General features: G+C 58.7%; 1 protein-coding gene across 2 annotated transcripts; it reads left to right on the top strand.

Moving 5' to 3' along the window:
• The first annotated feature begins 26 nt into the window (after positions 1 to 26).
• On the top strand, positions 27 to 16,413 carry LOC148813489 (uncharacterized). Of its 2 annotated transcripts, none has more exons than XM_088907954.1 (11): positions 27 to 284; positions 4,593 to 5,787; positions 6,295 to 6,429; positions 7,766 to 7,882; positions 8,486 to 8,596; positions 9,126 to 9,263; positions 10,296 to 10,475; positions 13,399 to 13,590; positions 13,734 to 13,925; positions 14,971 to 15,107; positions 15,607 to 16,413. In XM_088907954.1, exons 2-10 carry the CDS (start codon positions 4,627 to 4,629, stop codon positions 15,073 to 15,075), a joined length of 2,331 nt encoding a protein of 776 aa, XP_088764080.1. In that variant the 5' UTR covers positions 27 to 284; positions 4,593 to 4,626; the 3' UTR covers positions 15,076 to 15,107; positions 15,607 to 16,413. The 2 variants fall into 2 exon arrangements, with proteins under 2 accessions (XP_088764080.1, XP_088764081.1); XM_088907955.1 differs by lacking the exon at positions 27 to 284 and adding an exon at positions 341 to 397.
• The last annotated feature ends 1,010 nt before the right edge of the window (positions 16,414 to 17,423 follow it).

Here is a 17,423-nt window from a genome sequence, read left to right as displayed (position 1 = left end):
CCTCCCAGTAATCACTCTGTCACACACACACGGCTCGGAGAGAGTTCTGTGTGTGTGTGTGTCTTTCTCAATCGCCCCTCAAGAGACACCCCCCCCTCCTCTACCTCCGAACCTACCCGTTCGAACCGAGTGCAGAAGCCGGGGGGGGGACGTGTGTCTGATCAGTTGCCTCGGACGGACGGATTGAGAGAAAACTGGTCTCCTGTCGCAGGAGGGAGGGAGAGAGAGAGAAAGAGAGAGAAAGAGAGAGAGACTCGGGCTGCAAGAGTTCCGCGTTCACTCAGGTAAGCGACCCGACCCGCTCCGATCCGATCCGGCCAGCGTGGGGACTTGGGGTGTCGCGGAAAAGCCGGCGTGTCGTCGGAGGTGAGTCGACAACACGACACGTCGGCTGCAGGTAAAAGCTCTTTTATTTTATGTTGTTTGTTTTGCGCGACTTGTTTTGAAACAGCGGGCGTTGTGGGCAAACAGGCTTCAGCGGTCAGTAAAGAAAGAGACGCAGCTGGGACAGAGCGAGCTCGGCTCGGGGTTGAGTTACAGATGAGGTGACGGTGCGGTTGGGAAATCAGAGCTTATCTCGGCGTTTCGTCGATCGCTGGAGTACCTGTGCTCAGTGCTGGGTTGTCGTCACACACGGCGTGATCCCCGGCGTGTGGTGATTCCGGTCGTGCAGCTCAGGCCGACTGGGGATCGCTGTGGAAATTGGACTCGCTTGAAATTGCAAATTGTCTCCCTCGCTGAACTTGTTTTTTTTTGCAGCGGGTGATATGACTAGCAAATTTGTAGAAGAGTCCTGTTACAGCAGGAGCTCCAGTCCCAGTGCAGTAGAACAGTCTGTTACAATAGGAGCTCCAGTCCCAGTCCAGTAGAACAGTCTGTTACAATAGGAGCTCCAGTCCCAGTGCAGTAGAACAGTCTGTTACAATAGGAGCTCCAGTCCCAGTCCAGTAGAACAGTCTGTTACAATAGGAGCTCCAGTCCCAGTGCAGTAGAACAGTCCTGTTACAATAGGAGCTCCAGTCCCAGTGCAGTAGAACAGTCTGTTACAGTAGGAGCTCCGGTCCCAGTGCAGTAGAACAGTCTGTTACAATAGGAGCTCCAGTCCCAGTGCAGTAGAACAGTCCTGTTACAATAGGAGCTCCAGTCCCAGTCCAGTAGACCAGTCTGTTACAATAGGAGCTCCAGTCCCAGTCCAGTAGAACAGTCCTGTTACAATAGGAGCTCCAGTCCCAGTGCAGTAGACCAGTCTGTTACAATAGGAGCTCCAATCCCAGTCCAGTTGAACAGTCTGTTACAGTAGGAGCTCCAGTCCAAGTCCAGTAGAACAGTCTGTTACAGTAGGAGCCCCAGTCCCAGTCCAGTAGAACAGTCTGTTACAATAGGAGCTCCAGTCCCAGTCCAGTAGACCAGTCTGTTACAATAGGAGCTCCAGTCCCAGTGCAGTAGAACAGTCTGTTACAATAGGAGCTCCAGTCCCAGTCCAGTAGAACAGTCTGTTACAATAGGAGCTCCAGTCCCAGTGCAGTAGACCAGTCTGTTACAATAGGAGCTCCAGTCCCAGTGCAGTAGAACAGTCTGTTACAATAGGAGCTCCAGTCCCAGTCCAGTAGAACAGTCTGTTACAATAGGAGCTCCAGTCCCAGTGCAGTAGAACAGTCTGTTACAATAGGAGCTCCAGTCCCAGTGCAGTAGAACAGTCTGTTACAATAGGAGCTCCAGTCCCAGTCCAGTAGAACAGTCCTGTTACAATAGGAGCTCCAGTCCCAGTGCAGTAGAACAGTCTGTTACAATAGGAGCTCCAGTCCCAGTCCAGTAGAACAGTCTGTTACAATAGGAGCTCCAGTCCCAGTGCAGTAGAACAGTCCTGTTACAATAGGAGCTCCAGTCCCAGTGCAGTAGAACAGTCTGTTACAGTAGGAGCTCCAGTCCCAGTGCAGTAGAACAGTCTGTTACAATAGGAGCTCCAGTCCCAGTGCAGTAGAACAGTCCTGTTACAATAGGAGCTCCAGTCCCAGTCCAGTAGACCAGTCTGTTACAATAGGAGCTCCAGTCCCAGTCCAGTAGAACAGTCCTGTTACAATAGGAGCTCCAGTCCCAGTGCAGTAGACCAGTCTGTTACAATAGGAGCTCCAATCCCAGTCCAGTTGAACAGTCTGTTACAGTAGGAGCTCCAGTCCCAGTCCAGTAGAACAGTCTGTTACAGTAGGAGCCCCAGTCCCAGTCCAGTAGAACAGTCTGTTACAATAGGAGCTCCAGTCCCAGTCCAGTAGACCAGTCTGTTACAATAGGAGCTCCAGTCCCAGTGCAGTAGAACAGTCTGTTACAATAGGAGCTCCAGTCCCAGTCCAGTAGAACAGTCTGTTACAATAGGAGCTCCAGTCCCAGTGCAGTAGACCAGTCTGTTACAATAGGAGCTCCAGTCCCAGTGCAGTAGAACAGTCTGTTACAATAGGGGCTCCAGTCCCAGTCCAGTAGAACAGTCTGTTACAATAGGAGCTCCAGTCCCAGTCCAGTAGACCAGTCTGTTACAATAGGAGCTCCAGTCCCAGTGCAGTAGAACAGTCTGTTACAATAGGAGCTCCAGTCCCAGTGCAGTAGAACAGTCCTGTTACAATAGGAGCTCCAGTCCCAGTCCAGTAGACCAGTCTGTTACAATAGGAGCTCCAGTCCCAGTCCAGTAGAACAGTCTGTTACAATAGGAGCTCCAGTCCCAGTGCAGTAGACCAGTCTGTTACAATAGGAGCTCCAGTCCCAGTGCAGTAGAACAGTCTGTTACAGTAGGAGCTCCAGTCCCAGTGCAGTAGAACAGTCTGTTACAATAGGAGCTCCAGTCCCAGTCCAGTAGAACAGTCTGTTACAATAGGAGCTCCAGTCCCAGTGCAGTAGAACAGTCCTGTTACAATAGGAGCTCCAGTCCCAGTGCAGTAGACCAGTCTGTTACAATAGGAGCTCCAGTCCCAGTGCAGTAGAACAGTCTGTTACAGTAGGAGCTCCAGTCCCAGTGCAGTAGAACAGTCTGTTACAATAGGAGCTCCAGTCCCAGTCCAGTAGAACAGTCTGTTACAATAGGAGCTCCAGTCCCAGTGCAGTAGAACAGTCCTGTTACAATAGGAGCTCCAGTCCCAGTCCAGTAGACCAGTCTGTTACAATAGGAGCTCCAGTCCCAGTCCAGTAGAACAGTCTGTTACAATAGGAGCTCCAGTCCCAGTGCAGTAGACCAGTCTGTTACAATAGGAGCTCCAGTCCCAGTGCAGTAGAACAGTCTGTTACAGTAGGAGCTCCAGTCCCAGTCCAGTAGAACAGTCTGTTACAGTAGGAGCTCCAGTCCCAGTGCAGTAGAACAGTCTGTTACAATAGGAGCTCCAGTCCCAGTCCAGTAGAACAGTCTGTTACAATAGGAGCTCCAGTCCCAGTGCAGTAGACCAGTCTGTTACAATAGGAGCTCCAGTCCCAGTGCAGTAGAACAGTCTGTTACAATAGGAGCTCCAGTCCCAGTGCAGTAGACCAGTCTGTTACAATAGGAGCTCCAGTCCCAGTGCAGTAGACCAGTCTGTTACAATAGGAGCTCCGGTCCCAGTCCAGTAGACCAGTCTGTTACAATAGGAGCTCCGGTCCCAGTGCAGTAGAACAGTCTGTTACAGTAGGAGCTCCGGTCCCAGTCCAGTAGAACAGTCTGTTACAGTAGGAGCTCCGGTCCCAGTGCAGTAGAACAGTCTGTTACAATAGGAGCTCCGGTCCCAGTCCAGTAGACCAGTCTGTTACAATAGGAGCTCCGGTCCCAGTGCAGTAGACCAGTCTGTTACAATAGGAGCTCCGGTCCCAGTGCAGTAGAACAGTCTGTTACAATAGGAGCTCCAGTCCCAGTGCAGTAGACCAGTCTGTTACAATAGGAGCTCCAGTCCCAGTGCAGTAGAACAGTCTGTTACAATAGGAGCTCCAGTCCCAGTCCAGTAGACCAGTCTGTTACAATAGGAGCTCCAGTCCCAGTCCAGTAGACCAGTCTGTTACAATAGGAGCTCCGGTCCCAGTCCAGTAGACCAGTCTGTTACAATAGGAGCTCCGGTCCCAGTGCAGTAGAACAGTCTGTTACAATAGGAGCTCCGGTCCCAGTGCAGTAGAACAGTCTGTTACAATAGGAGCTCCGGTCCCAGTGCAGTAGAACAGTCTGTTACAATAGGAGCTCCAGTCCCAGTGCAGTAGAACAGTCTGTTACAATAGGAGCTCCGGTCCCAGTGCAGTAGACCAGTCTGTTACAATAGGAGCTCCGGTCCCAGTGCAGTAGAACAGTCTGTTACAATAGGAGCTCCGGTCCCAGTCCAGTAGACCAGTCTGTTACAATAGGAGCTCCAGTCCCAGTGCAGTAGACCAGTCTGTTACAATAGGAGCTCCGGTCCCAGTCCAGTAGAACAGTCTGTTACAATACGAGCTCCAGTCCCAGTCCAGTAGACCAGTCTGTTACAGGACACACACACACACACACACACACACACACACACACACCTGGACATGACACCAGTCCATCACAGAACTGGTCGTTCTAGAGGGGACCCCCCCCCCCCCCCCCCACTGACACCCCCTCTTCCCTCTTCCAGGTCGTTCTAGAAGCTCGGCGGCGGCGGCGGCGCCATGACGACGAGGGCCAACGAGGAGTGCCGGGTGTGCGGGGGGCCCCTGAGGGGCACCCAGCGGCGGTGGCTCTTCGGGGGCCGGCGCCAGCCCCCCCGCGGGGGGCCCCCCGCGTCCTGGGGCAGCGTCCCGTCCCTCCGAGCCGACACCCCCCCCGCCACCCCCTCCTCCTCTTCCTCCCTCCCCCCCTCCCCCTCCGCCCGGCCGCGGCCCGAGCCGCTGGCGGTGCTGACCCACCTGCTGGGCCGGCCCGTGCCGCGGGGCGGCGGGCGGGGCGAGTTCCTGTGCGGCAAGTGCGCGGCCGCCCTGGGGCGCGTCTTCCGCTTCGACGCCGTGATCGCCCGCGTGCGCGCGCTGTCGGCCGAGCGGCTGCGGCGCCTGGAGGGCGAGCGGGCCCGGCTGGGCCGCCGGCTGGCCGAGGCGTACGGGCGGCGCCACCGGGCCGAGGAGGAGGAGGAGGAGGAGGAGGGGGGGCGGCCCGGGGAGGCGTACTGGCGGCTCCTGCGGGACGACATGGCCTTCGCTGGGCTGGAGTGGTGGGCCGAGGGCGGGGCCGCCTGCCCGCGCGGCTGCTGGCGGCGGGGGGGGGGGAGGAGCTGCGGGGGCTGCGACGCCCTCCGGGTGCCCGACTCCGACTACGAGTCCGTCTGCGGGCTCCCCCGCCGCCTGGCCCAGCGCCCCCTCCTGCCCCGCGGCGCGGCCCGCAGCCTGTCCCTGGACGGGCTGGGCCCCGCCCCCCTCCCCCCGGCCGGTCGCCGCGGCGCCCTCAGCCTCGGCTCCACCCCCTCCTCCCTGGCCAGCTCCAGCCTGTCGCTGCCCGGCCTCGACGGCCCCGCCTCCGGCCCCGCCTCCCGCTCGGCCTCCGCCCTATCGCTGTTCTCGGGGGGCGGGGCCGACCCCTTCGACGGGCCGGGGGGCGGGGCCCCGGAGCTGACGGACGTCCTCAGGCGGCTGAAGGGGATCCAGGCCAGGCCCGTCGCCTCTCCGGCCGGGAGCAGGCTGCCCGTCCGGGACAGGAGCAGGGGGCGGGGGCTGGCGAGGAAGCTGAGCTTCGGGGAGGGACTGGAGGCGAGCGGCGAGGAGGAGGAGGAGGAGGAGGAGGAGGAGGAGAGGGACGTCCTGACCCAGCTGGGGGAGGAGTACATCCCTCTGCACAGGGAGGTGAGGAGACGACCGGACTCGAGGGGGGATGTGTCGAGGAGCCGCTGAGGGGACCCCAGTACTTCAGGGGCTCTGGGGGTCTTCAGTCAGGGGTTAAAGGTCACAGGCTCTGAGCGCCCCAGTCCTTCAGGGGCTCCGGGGGTCTTCAGTCAGGGGTTAAAGGTCACTGTGACTCTGGGCTCATGAGGACAGTAACTGGCTCAGTTCAGTCTCTGAGACCCCCCAGTCCTTCAGGGGCTCTGGGGGTCTTCAGTCAGGGGTTAAAGGTCACTGTGACTCTGGGCTCATGAAGACAGTAACTGGCTCAGTTCAGTCTCTGAGACCCCCAGTCCTTCAGGGGCTCTGGGGTCTTCAGTCAGGGGTTAAAGGTCACAGGCTCTGAGAGCCCCAGTCCTTCAGGGGCTCTAGGGGGTCTTCAGTCAGGGGTTAAGGGTCACTGTGAACATCCTCATCCTTCATCGACCTGCGCGTCCCTCTCCCTCTCCCTCTCCCTCTCTCTCTGGGCAGAGGGCCGCGGCGCGTCAGCTCTTGCAGAACGCCGTCGGGCAGCTGAGAGGGCAGCTCGATCAGGCCCAGGCCCGGATCAGGACCCTGGAGGCGGAGCTAAGGGGCGGGACCAGAGCGGCACAGAGCCCAGACGTGGTGAGTGTGTGCAGAGCAGTGTTCAAGCACTGGAATATCACCAATATCACCAGTCCGGGGTAAGACTCTACAGTCAGGGTCCCAGTGCAGGATGAGTCTCTACAGTCAGGGTCCCAGTGCAGGATGAGTCTCTACAGTCAGGGTCCCAGTGCGGGGTGAGACTCTACAGTCAGGGTCCCAGTGCGGGGTGAGACTCTACAGTCAGGGTCCCAGTGCAGGATGAGTCTCTACAGTCAGGGTCCCAGTGCGGGGTGAGACTCTACAGTCAGGGTCCCAGTGCGGGGTGAGACTCTACAGTCAGGGTCCCAGTGCGGGATGAGTCTCTACAGTCAGGGTCCCAGTCCGGGACGAGTCTCTACAGTCGGGGTCCCAGTGCAGAGCAGCCTCTACAGTCAGGGTCTCAGTCTGGGGTGAGTCTCTACAGTCAGGGTCCCAGTGCAGGGTGAGACTCTACAGTCAGGGTCCCAGTCCGGGATGAGGTTTCTCTGTGAGATCTGTTCATCTACAGACGTGAGCTGTCCTCTGTGCCTTGAGGACTCGCCCGGGTCCCCGGGTGCGGACAGGTGCAGGGCGTGTCTCCCGTCTGGAATCTCGCTGGAGCAGAATTCCCCCGTAGGGCGGGGGGGGGCTGGCGTTCCCACCCTCCTCTCCCTCGCTCCGGGGATTGCTCACGAGCTCCGCCAGTCAGCCACCTGCTGCGCTGAGCTCACCCTGCAGGCGAGACGCGATGATCCCAAAATCGCTCGCTCTGCAGCCGGGGGGGGGGAAGGGGGGCGCTCGCTCCCAGGGCTCCAGATCCTCCGCCATCGTTGAGGAAGTCAAACCGTTCTGCAGGATGAACTGGGAAACTGCGTCCAAAGCTGAGAACAGGAGGCGTTTCTTTACACGGAGGGTGGTGGGGGTGGGGAACAAGCTGCCCAGCCCTGTGGTTGAAGCCGATACCCTGGCTTCTCTCCAGACCCAGCTGGACGAGCTCCTCCAGTCAGGACAGGAGGCTCTTCTGTACACAGAGGGGGGTGGGGGTGGGGAACAAGCTGCCCAGCCGTGTTGTTGGAAGCTGATACCCTTTGTGGTGGGTGGGTGTGGAAGAAGGACTGATGACCTCTAAACGGGCCCAATTGACCTCTCGTTAGTGACCCATCTGATGATATTCGGGGGGAGAGATCAAACGCATCTGGGTAGCTGACTCAAACGGTTTTAACGAGGCGATCAGTGAAGGGGCTCAGGGTTTTCAGAAAGGAGGTCGCTGTTCCCGAGCACAGAGCCCCCAAGGTGCCGGTGGCCTGCATTGGCGGTCATGGGGGGTGAAAGCTGACGAGCCCGTGTCTCCCCCCAGCCTGCCGGCCCCGCCGTCGAGCCCCCCGAGAACGGAGAGCACAGCGCCCCCCAGTGGCAGGGGCAGCTGGTACACCGCCTGGGGCAGAGTCTGCACAGCAGGGAGAGGATCGTACAGGTCAGTGACGGGGGTGGGGGGGGAGGGGAGGCGGGCTTCGCTCCTTCAGTCAATCAATCAATCAATCAAAGTCAATTTATCAAACGCACCACAAGACAGCGTGCAGCAGTAGCTGCTGGCAATGAAGTGTCTTTTCTGCGAGCTCACAAGAATTGCAAAAACACAAGAATCACACAATTGAGGTTACGAAGGAAAGGTTACATGATGATAGATGTAATAGAAATGGAATAAAACTCGATATGAGTCCAGCTGCGATGTGTCCATGGTGTGTGCAGTCCAGGGTGTCCCAGTGGTGCAGTTGTGCCCAATACAGTGACAGCTGTGTCCGTGTAGCCAGGACGGGGGATGAGCTGAAGGAGCCGCAGGCTGGCTGTTCAGCAGTCTTACTGCCTGGAGGTGGAAGCTGTTCCGGAGTCTGTCGGACTTGGACCGGATGCTTCGGTACCGTTTACCGGCCGGTAGGAGGGAAACCAATTTGCGACTGGGATGACTGGGGTCCTTGAGAATGGACCTGCACTTCTCAAGACATCTTGCTGAGTAGATCTCCTGGATGTCTCTGTACCCAGATCAGTTTCGCCTTACCGTGTGGGCGTCTCTCTGCAGGACTGTCTCGGCCTGCTGAAGAAGGTCACCCTGGGGTCGGCCAGTGAGCTCCAGGGCGCCCTGATAGAGAGGCTGCAGGACAGGCTGAAGGAGAGGGAGCTGGCCATCGAGGTGAGCGTCCGGTGGGTTATTCCCTACGGTGTGCTGGGATCCCAGTGTCCCTGAGACGGGGTTTGATGCGATCTCTCTCTCTGGGATCGGCCCTTAGGGCTGTGCGTCTGGTGCGATCTCTCTCTCTGGGATCGGCCCTTAGGGCTGAGTGACTGGTGCGATCTCTCTCTCTCTCTCTCTGGGATCGGCCCTTAGGGCTGTCCATCTGGTGCGATCCCTCTCTCTGGGATCGGCTCTAGGGGCTGTGTGGCTGGTGTGATTCTCTCTGGGACTGTCCATCTGGTGTGATCTCTCCCTCTGCGATCGGCCCTTAGGGCTGTCCGTCTGGTGCGATCTCTCTCTCTGGGATCGGCCCTTAGGGCTGTCCGTCTGGTGCGATCTCTCTCTCTCTCTGGGATCGGCCCTTAGGGCTGAATGTCTGGTGCGATCCCCCTCTCTGGGATCGGCTCTAGGGGCTGTGTGCGATCAGTGTCCGGTCTGTGTAACGCGCGGCGTGTTTGCGTGTCTGCGTGTCTGCGTGCGTCTCCAGCGCGCCCTGGACTCCAAGTTCTCGGAGCTGCGGCAGAGGGACCGGGAGCTGGAGTCCCTGCGGAGGGCGCTCCGGGAGAAGGACAGGGACCTGAGCCGCCTGGCAGCCGTGCTGCAGAGCAACGAGGACACCATCCACGTGAGTGAGGGCCGGTCCGTATAGCGCCTTTCACCCTGAGCGGGCCCAGACACAGACACACACACCCTGGACAGGACACCAGTCCATCACAGGACACACACACACACACACCCTGGACAGGACACCACTCCATCACAGGACACACACACACACACACACACACACACCCTGGACAGGACACCACTCCATCACAGGACACACACACACACACACACACACACACACACACACACACCCTGGACAGGACACCAGTCCATCACAGGACACGCACACAAACACACACACACACACACACACACACACACACACACACACACACACACACCCTGGACAGGACACCAGTCCATCACAGGACACACACACACACACACCCTGGACAAGACACCAGTCCATCACAGGACACACACACACACACACCCTGGACAAGACACCAGTCCATCACAGGACACACACACACACACACACACCCTGGACAGGACACCAGTCCATCACAGGACACACACACACACACACACACACACACACACACACACACAGACCCCCTGGACAGGACACCAGTCCATCACAGGACACACACACACACCCTGGACAGGACACCAGTCCATCACAGGACACACACACACACACACCCTGGACAAGACACCAGTCCATCACAGGACACACACACACACACACACACCCTGGACAGGACACCAGTCCATCACAGGACACACACACGCACACACACACAGGGTGACCTGGGAGTCGTAACCTCGCGGGGGGCAGGGGGGGTATTTGCAGGGGAACGTGGGGGTCCTGTCTAGAGCTCTAGGGCACCCCTACTGGTCCCCCAACAGCACGACAAAGTGCAGAACTGGGAAAAGTGTGGGGGGGTACTCTTCCGAACCGTGTCCGGGGAGCCGGCAGCGCCTGGAGATCTGGGAGGAACTGTGGAGTCCCCCCAGTCTTGTTCAAGGCCGTAAGGAGGCGCTCGAGACCCCCGTACCCCCGTACCCCCGGGGAGAGGTGACGGCTGTCTCCCTGCCCGGCCAGGAGCTGCGGGCGGCGCTGGGCCGCCAGGAGGGGGCGCTGCGGGACGCGCGGGCGGCGGCGCAGAGGGAGCGGGAGGCCTGGAGGCGCCGGGACGCCGCGCAGGGCGCCGCCCTGCTGGAGAAGACTCGCCTCGCCGGGGACCTGCAGGGGGCGCTGGAGAGCACGGCCCGCGACGTGCAGGTACTGATCCATCCAGCACACACACTCACACACTCACACACCCTGGACAGGACACCCGTCCATCACAGGACACACACACACTCACACACCCTGGACAGGACACCCGTCCATCACAGGACACACACACACTCACACACCCTGGACAGGACACCAGTCCATCACAGGACACACACACACATTCACACACCCTGGACAGGACACCAGTCCATCACAGGACACACACACACTCACACACCCTGGACAGGACACCAGTCCATCACAGGACACACACACACTCACACACCCTGGACAGGACACCCGTCCATCACAGGACACACACACTCACACACCCTGGACAGGACACACACACACTCACACACCCTGGACAGGACACCAGTCCATCACAGGACACACACACACTCACACACCCTGGACAGGACACCAGTCCATCACAGGACACACACACACTCACACACCCTGGACAGGACACCAGTCCATCACAGGACACACACACACACACACACACACACACACCCTGGACAGGACACCAGTCCATCACAGGACACACACTCACACACCCTGGACAGGACACACACACACTCACACACCCTGGACAGGACACCTGTCCATCACAGGACACACACACACTCACACACCCTGGACAGGACACCAGTCCATCACAGGACACACACACACTCACACACTCACACACCCTGGACAGGACACACACACACTCACACACCCTGGACAGGACACCAGTCCATCACAGGACACACACACACTCACACACCCTGGACAGGACACCAGTCCATCACAGGACACACACTCACACATTCACACACTCACACACCCTGGACAGGACACCCGTCCATCACAGGACACACACACACTCACACACCCTGGACAGGACACCAGTCCATCACAGGACACACACACACACCCTGGACAGGACACCCGTCCATCACAGGACATACACACACACCCTGGACAGAACACCAGTCCATCACAGGACACACACACACTCACACACCCTGGACAGGACACCAGTCCATCACAGGACACACACACACTCACACACCCTGGACAGGACACCAGTCCATCACAGGACACACACACACTCACACACCCTGGACAGGACACCAGTCCATCACAGGACACACACACACTCACACACCCTGGACAGGACACCAGTCCATCACAGGACACACACACACTCACACACCCTGGACAGGACACCAGTCCATCACAGGACACACACACACACCCTGGACAGGACACCAGTCCATCACAGGACACACACACACCCTGGACAGGACACCTGTCCATCACAGGACATACACACACACCCTGGACAGAACACCAGTCCATCACAGGACACACACTCACACATCCTGGACAGAACACCAGTCCATCACAGGACACACACTCACACACCCTGGACAGGACACCAGTCCATCACAGGACACACACTCACACACCCTGGACAGGACACCAGTCCATCACAGGACACACACACACACTCACACACCCTGGACAGGACACCCGTCCATCACAGGACACACACACACTCACACACCCTGGACAGGACACCCGTCCATCACAGGACACACACACACACCCTGGACAGAACACCAGTCCATCACAGGACACACACTCACACACCCTGGACAGGACACCAGTCCATCACAGGACACACACTCACACACCCTGGACAGGACACCAGTCCATCACAGGACACGCACACACACTCACACACCCTGGACAGGACACCCGTCCATCACAGGACACACACACACTCACACACCCTGGACAGGACACCAGTCCATCACAGGACACACACTCACACACTCACACACCCTGGACAGGACACCCGTCCATCACAGGACACACACACACTCACACACCCTGGACAGGACACCAGTCCATCACAGGACACTCACACACCCTGGACAGGACACCAGTCCATCACAGGACACACACACACACCCTGGACAGGACACCCGTCCATCACAGGACATACACACACACCCTGGACAGAACACCAGTCCATCACAGGACACACACACACTCACACACCCTGGACAGGACACCAGTCCATCACAGGACACACACACACTCACACACCCTGGACAGGACACCAGTCCATCACAGGACACACACACACACCCTGGACAGAACACCAGTCCATCACAGGACACACACACACCCTGGACAGGACACCTGTCCATCACAGGACATACACACACACCCTGGACAGGACACCTGTCCATCACAGGACATACACACACACCCTGGACAGAACACCAGTCCATCACAGGACACACACTCACACACCCTGGACAGAACACCAGTCCATCACAGGACACACACTCACACACTCTGGACAGGACACCAGTCCATCACAGGACACACACTCACACACCCTGGACAGGACACCAGTCCATCACAGGACACACACTCACACACCCTGGACAGGACACCAGTCCATCACAGGACACACACACACACTCACACACCCTGGACAGGACACCCGTCCATCACAGGACACACACACACTCACACACCCTGGACAGGACACCCGTCCATCACAGGACACACACACACACCCTGGACAGAACACCAGTCCATCACAGGACACACACTCACACACCCTGGACAGGACACCAGTCCATCACAGGACACCAGTCCATCACAGGACACACACTCACACACCCTGGACAGGACACCAGTCCATCACAGGACACGCACACACACTCACACACCCTGGACAGGACACCCGTCCATCACAGGACACACACGCACTCACACCCCCTGGAGAGACATTGCAGTCAAAGTCCGGTGCGAACGGAGAGCCGTTTGCAGAGAGGATGTGTACATGTGTGTGTACGAAATACAGAACAGAACCTGTCAATCACTCCCTGTCTCCTCCCCCCCCCCCCCACAGGCGTTGTCGGAGTCCGTGATTGGCCGGGGCGTGGAGGGGGGCGGGGCGGAGAGCCAGCTGGCCAGTCAGCTGCGGGAGAAGGGGGACCAGCTGGCCCGGGCGCTGAAGGAGCGGGAGGAGCACTGCGCCACCCAGTGGCAGGAGGTCGAACAGCTGACGGCCGCCCTGCACCACCTGGAGGTGGCGATGCAGGTGGGCAGCCGCGCTCCGGATCTGAGGGGGGGGGGGATTTCTGGGAATGCTGAAATTTCTAGCCCTACCTGCCCCGGCCCGATGAAGAATTATTAACCCCTGCGTGTCTCTCTCCTGTCTCTCCGTCTCTGTCTCTCTCTCAGGCGCGGTGTGACGGTCACTCCCAGGCACTGGACGCGGTGTCCGCCCGACTGGCCGAGGCTCTCCGCGAGCTCCGGGAGAAGGAGAGGGAGGTCCGGGAGGGAGAGAGGCAGCGGGCGTGCGAGAGGGAGGAGCAGGAGAGGGAGACGAGGGGACTGAGAGAGAGGCTGGAGAACCGGGACCAGCTCATTCAGGTCTCCGGTGTTGTGATGAGGGTGATGATGATGGGGATGGCTTCTGTTCCTGGGTGATACAGTATTGAGCGCTGCTGCCTCTCGGCTCTGTGGCCCTGAGGTCAGTGCTGGACCGGCGTTGCTGTCTGTGTGGAGTCTGCATGTTCCCCCCCATGTCGGTGTGTGTGTCCTCCCACAGTCCAAACACAGGCTGGTGGGTACCGGCTTCAACCGCAGGGCTGGGCAGCTTGTTCCCCACCCCCACCCCTCTCTGTGTACAGTAGAGCCTTCTGTCCTGACTGGAGGAGCTCACCCAGCTGTGTCTGGAGAGAAGCCAGGGTATCGGCTTCCACCACAGGGCTGGGCAGCCTGTTCCCCACCCCCACCCCCCCTCTGTGTACAGTAGAGCCTCCTGTCCTGACTGGAGGAGCTCACCCAGCTGTGTCCTGAGAGAAGCCAGGGTATCTGCTTCAACCACAGGGCTGGGCAGCTTGTTCCCCACCCCCACCCCCCTCTGTGTACAGAAGAGCCTCCTGTCCTGACTGGAGGAGCTCACCCAGCTGTGTCTGTGTGAGAGAAGCCAGGGTATCGGCTTCAACCACAGGGCTGGGCAGCTTGTTCCCCACCCCCACCCCCCTCTGTGTACAGAAGAGCCTCCTGTCCTGACTGGAGGAGCTCACCCAGCTGTGTCTGGAAAGAAGCCGGGGTATCGGCTTCAACCACAGGGCTGGGCAGCTTGTTCCCCACCCCCACCCCCCTCTGTGTACAGCAGAGCCTCCTGTCCTGACTGGAGGAGCTCACCCAGCTGTGTCTGGAGAGAAGCCAGGGTATCGGCTTCAACCACAGGGCTGGGCAGCCTGTTCCCCACCCCCGCCCCCCTCTGTGTACAGCAGAGCCTCCTGTCCTGACTGGAGGAGCTCACCCAGCTGTGTCTGGAGAGAAGCCATACTTAACAATTATTACTTCTTCTTCTGGGAGAACAGGTGTCCTGCCCAGGGGTGAGAATGTCCTGCTCCCTGGGTCCCGAGCTCAGAACTTTCCCTCTCTCTCTGTGGTTCCGGTCCAGCAAGTCCTGAATGACGCGGAGGAGAAGGACCGGCTGCTGTCAGAGCTGCAGCAGACCCTGCTGGCCCGGCTGGAGCCCCGCACGGCCCTGAAGGACACCCTGTGACCCAGGAGGGGGAGGGAGCAGCTGTCCGTCCTGTGAGTTTGAGCGTCTCGTCCTTACACAAAACGAAGACGGGACTGATCGCCGATGAGAGGAGGCCAAGACGGGCCTGATTGATCATTAGCAGTTTATTCATCCCAGTATCACATCTTTAGCAACAGGGCTGGGCAGCCTGTTCCCCACCCCCACCCCCCTCTGTGTACAGAAGAGCCTCCTGTCCTGAGTGGAGGAGCTCATTCGGCTTGTTCCCCTCTCCCGCCCCTCTCTGTGTACAGAGGAGCCTCCTGTCCTGACTGGAGGAGCTCACCCAGTTGTGTCTGGAGAGAAGCCATACTTAACAATTATTACTTTCATAATTAATTCCCATTTCCCGAAAGTTGGATTTCTCTGTCCGTGACTGAATCTCTGATTTGCACTGCTGCACCTTGACAGACTAATTAAACGGTCGGCACCCTCTCTGTTTTTTTTTAATAATTTTTTGTTGATTTTCGGCCTTTTTTTTTTAAACCTTTTTTCTCCGTCTTTCTCTTCCAGCCGCCGGCATGCGAGACCGACGTCGCTCCCGTCTCCGGCGAAAATTCCTCCATTCCGCCTGTCGCCACAAGAGGGCGACATCTCACTGCCCGACACACACGCACACACACACACAAATAAAAGCTTTTACCTGCCGGAGAGGAGACCAGTTCAGTCCACCCACCCGCTGGCTGTCCACTGTCCTGCCTGCTGGACTCTGTGATCCTGCAGCTCTCTGCCTCAGCGGGCTCAGAAGAACGAGCTGGACTGGACAGGCTCACCTGTGTGTGTCTGTCTGTCTGTCTGTCTGTCTGTCTGTCTGTCTGTCTGTGTCGCTGATGGGGGTGTGTCCTGTGAAATCAGGGGGTGGGGGGGCATCCATGCTGGTGCACCGTGGGGACCCCGATATCTGTCGCCCCCCTCCTCCCAGAGAGTTGCTCTGTGACGGTGCTGATCTCCGCCAATCCTCCACACTCCTCCCTTCACCCCCTGGCTCCTGGGGAGTCTCCCGACGGAGATCCAGACTGGGGCTCTGATCCTGGAGTGCCCTGCTGGCGGACAGCGAAGGACGAAGGACTCTTTCTTTTTTTTTTTTGTGTATGTGTGTGTCTGGGTTATTTTTTCTGGGGGTCAAAGGTCAAAGGTCGGAGGGGGGAATGAGTGGGATTTTATTTTAAGGGTAAAAAACCTGGAATTGGGGTGGGGGTGTTACATGGGAGGGCACGTTGCTGATTGTTTTCGGACTCTGCCGGAGCTCTGGGTGACTGGATGTTGCAGACGCCCCCCCTGCTGTTCTTATAAAGCTGCGCGCTGACTGTACACCACCTCGCTGGCCTTTGCAGTCTCTTTATCTGTATTTTTATCTGTCTGGGGTAAACACCCCCTCCTGGTCTTGACCCATCATGGCCTCCTAATCACCCCCCTCTCTGAACTGGCTCCATCCCTCTGCTCTCCTCCCCACTGAGAGCTGCTGTGTGCTGAGTGGACTGGGGCATCATGCACACTGGGGGGGGGGGGCTGGAGGGGATCCCCATGACCTGGGAAGAGCTCGGAGTGGAGGGTGCAGAAAGGCGCTATAAGAAGTGTAAGGTACCGTTATCATCATCATCATCATCTAATCTCTGAAAGGGGGGCAGGCGCCAGTCCACCGAGATGGACCCCCCCCCCCCGGCTTGCGTCGTCGCTTGGTACTCACCCCGCCGGTCAGGGGGGGGCCTGGGAGAGTGAGAGGGGTCCGCCGGCGCCAGGGACCGGCAGAGGGGACCCCGGGGGGGCCTGGGTGCGGACGCTCTGTGTCTGGTTACTGCTAGAAGCTTGCACACAGCGGGCTGGTCGACGTGCCCCCAGCGGCGAGCTCTGGCCACAGCGACACCCCCCCCGCACCCCAGAATAACCCAGGGTCGCCCCAGAGGACGAGACGACAGGGAGCTCAGAAACAGGGGGGCAGGGGGACTCGGACACCACCGAGAGCAGCCGAGGAGGAGGAGGAAGGCTCTGGCGTTGTCTTCCTCCTGCCATGTGCCTGATGCTGGTGCAGACATTTGGCCCTGGCCTGAGGTCATCGAGGTTTAAAGGGACCCCTGCTCTCGTAGGGGGACACCTCAGAAACAGCTGGAAGGCGGGGACAACAGCATATCGGCTTGCGCCGCAGCGCTTGTTCCACACCCCCACCCCTCTCTGTGTAAGGAGCCATGTTGTTAAAGCCAATACCCTGGCTTCTCTCCAGACGCAGCTGAATGAGGTGGTCAGTGTGTGTGTGTCTGCAGAGTCTCCAGGGGTCTTTAAAGCAGGGCTGTCCAGTCCTGGTCCTGGAGGGGTCAGTGTGTGTGTGTGTCTGC

This window comes from Atractosteus spatula (assembly GCF_055471065.1).
Source record: "Atractosteus spatula isolate fAtrSpa1 chromosome 10 unlocalized genomic scaffold, fAtrSpa1.hap1 SUPER_10_unloc_1, whole genome shotgun sequence".
NCBI lineage: Eukaryota > Metazoa > Chordata > Actinopteri > Semionotiformes > Lepisosteidae > Atractosteus > Atractosteus spatula.
Note: the sequence above shows the minus strand (reverse complement) of the source record. Positions and strands in the feature narration are given on the sequence as shown.

Excerpts from the sequence above, each read along its gene's own strand:
- LOC148813489 (XM_088907954.1), top strand. The coding sequence starts at position 4,627 with ATGACGACGAGGGCCAACGAGGAGTGCCGGGTGTGCGGGGGGCCCCTG. Across the intron at positions 6,430-7,765 it reads CGGCACAGAGCCCAGACGTG|CCTGCCGGCCCCGCCGTCGA; the intron begins GTGAGTGTGTGC and ends GTCTCCCCCCAG. Across the intron at positions 7,883-8,485 it reads GCAGGGAGAGGATCGTACAG|GACTGTCTCGGCCTGCTGAA; the intron begins GTCAGTGACGGG and ends GTCTCTCTGCAG.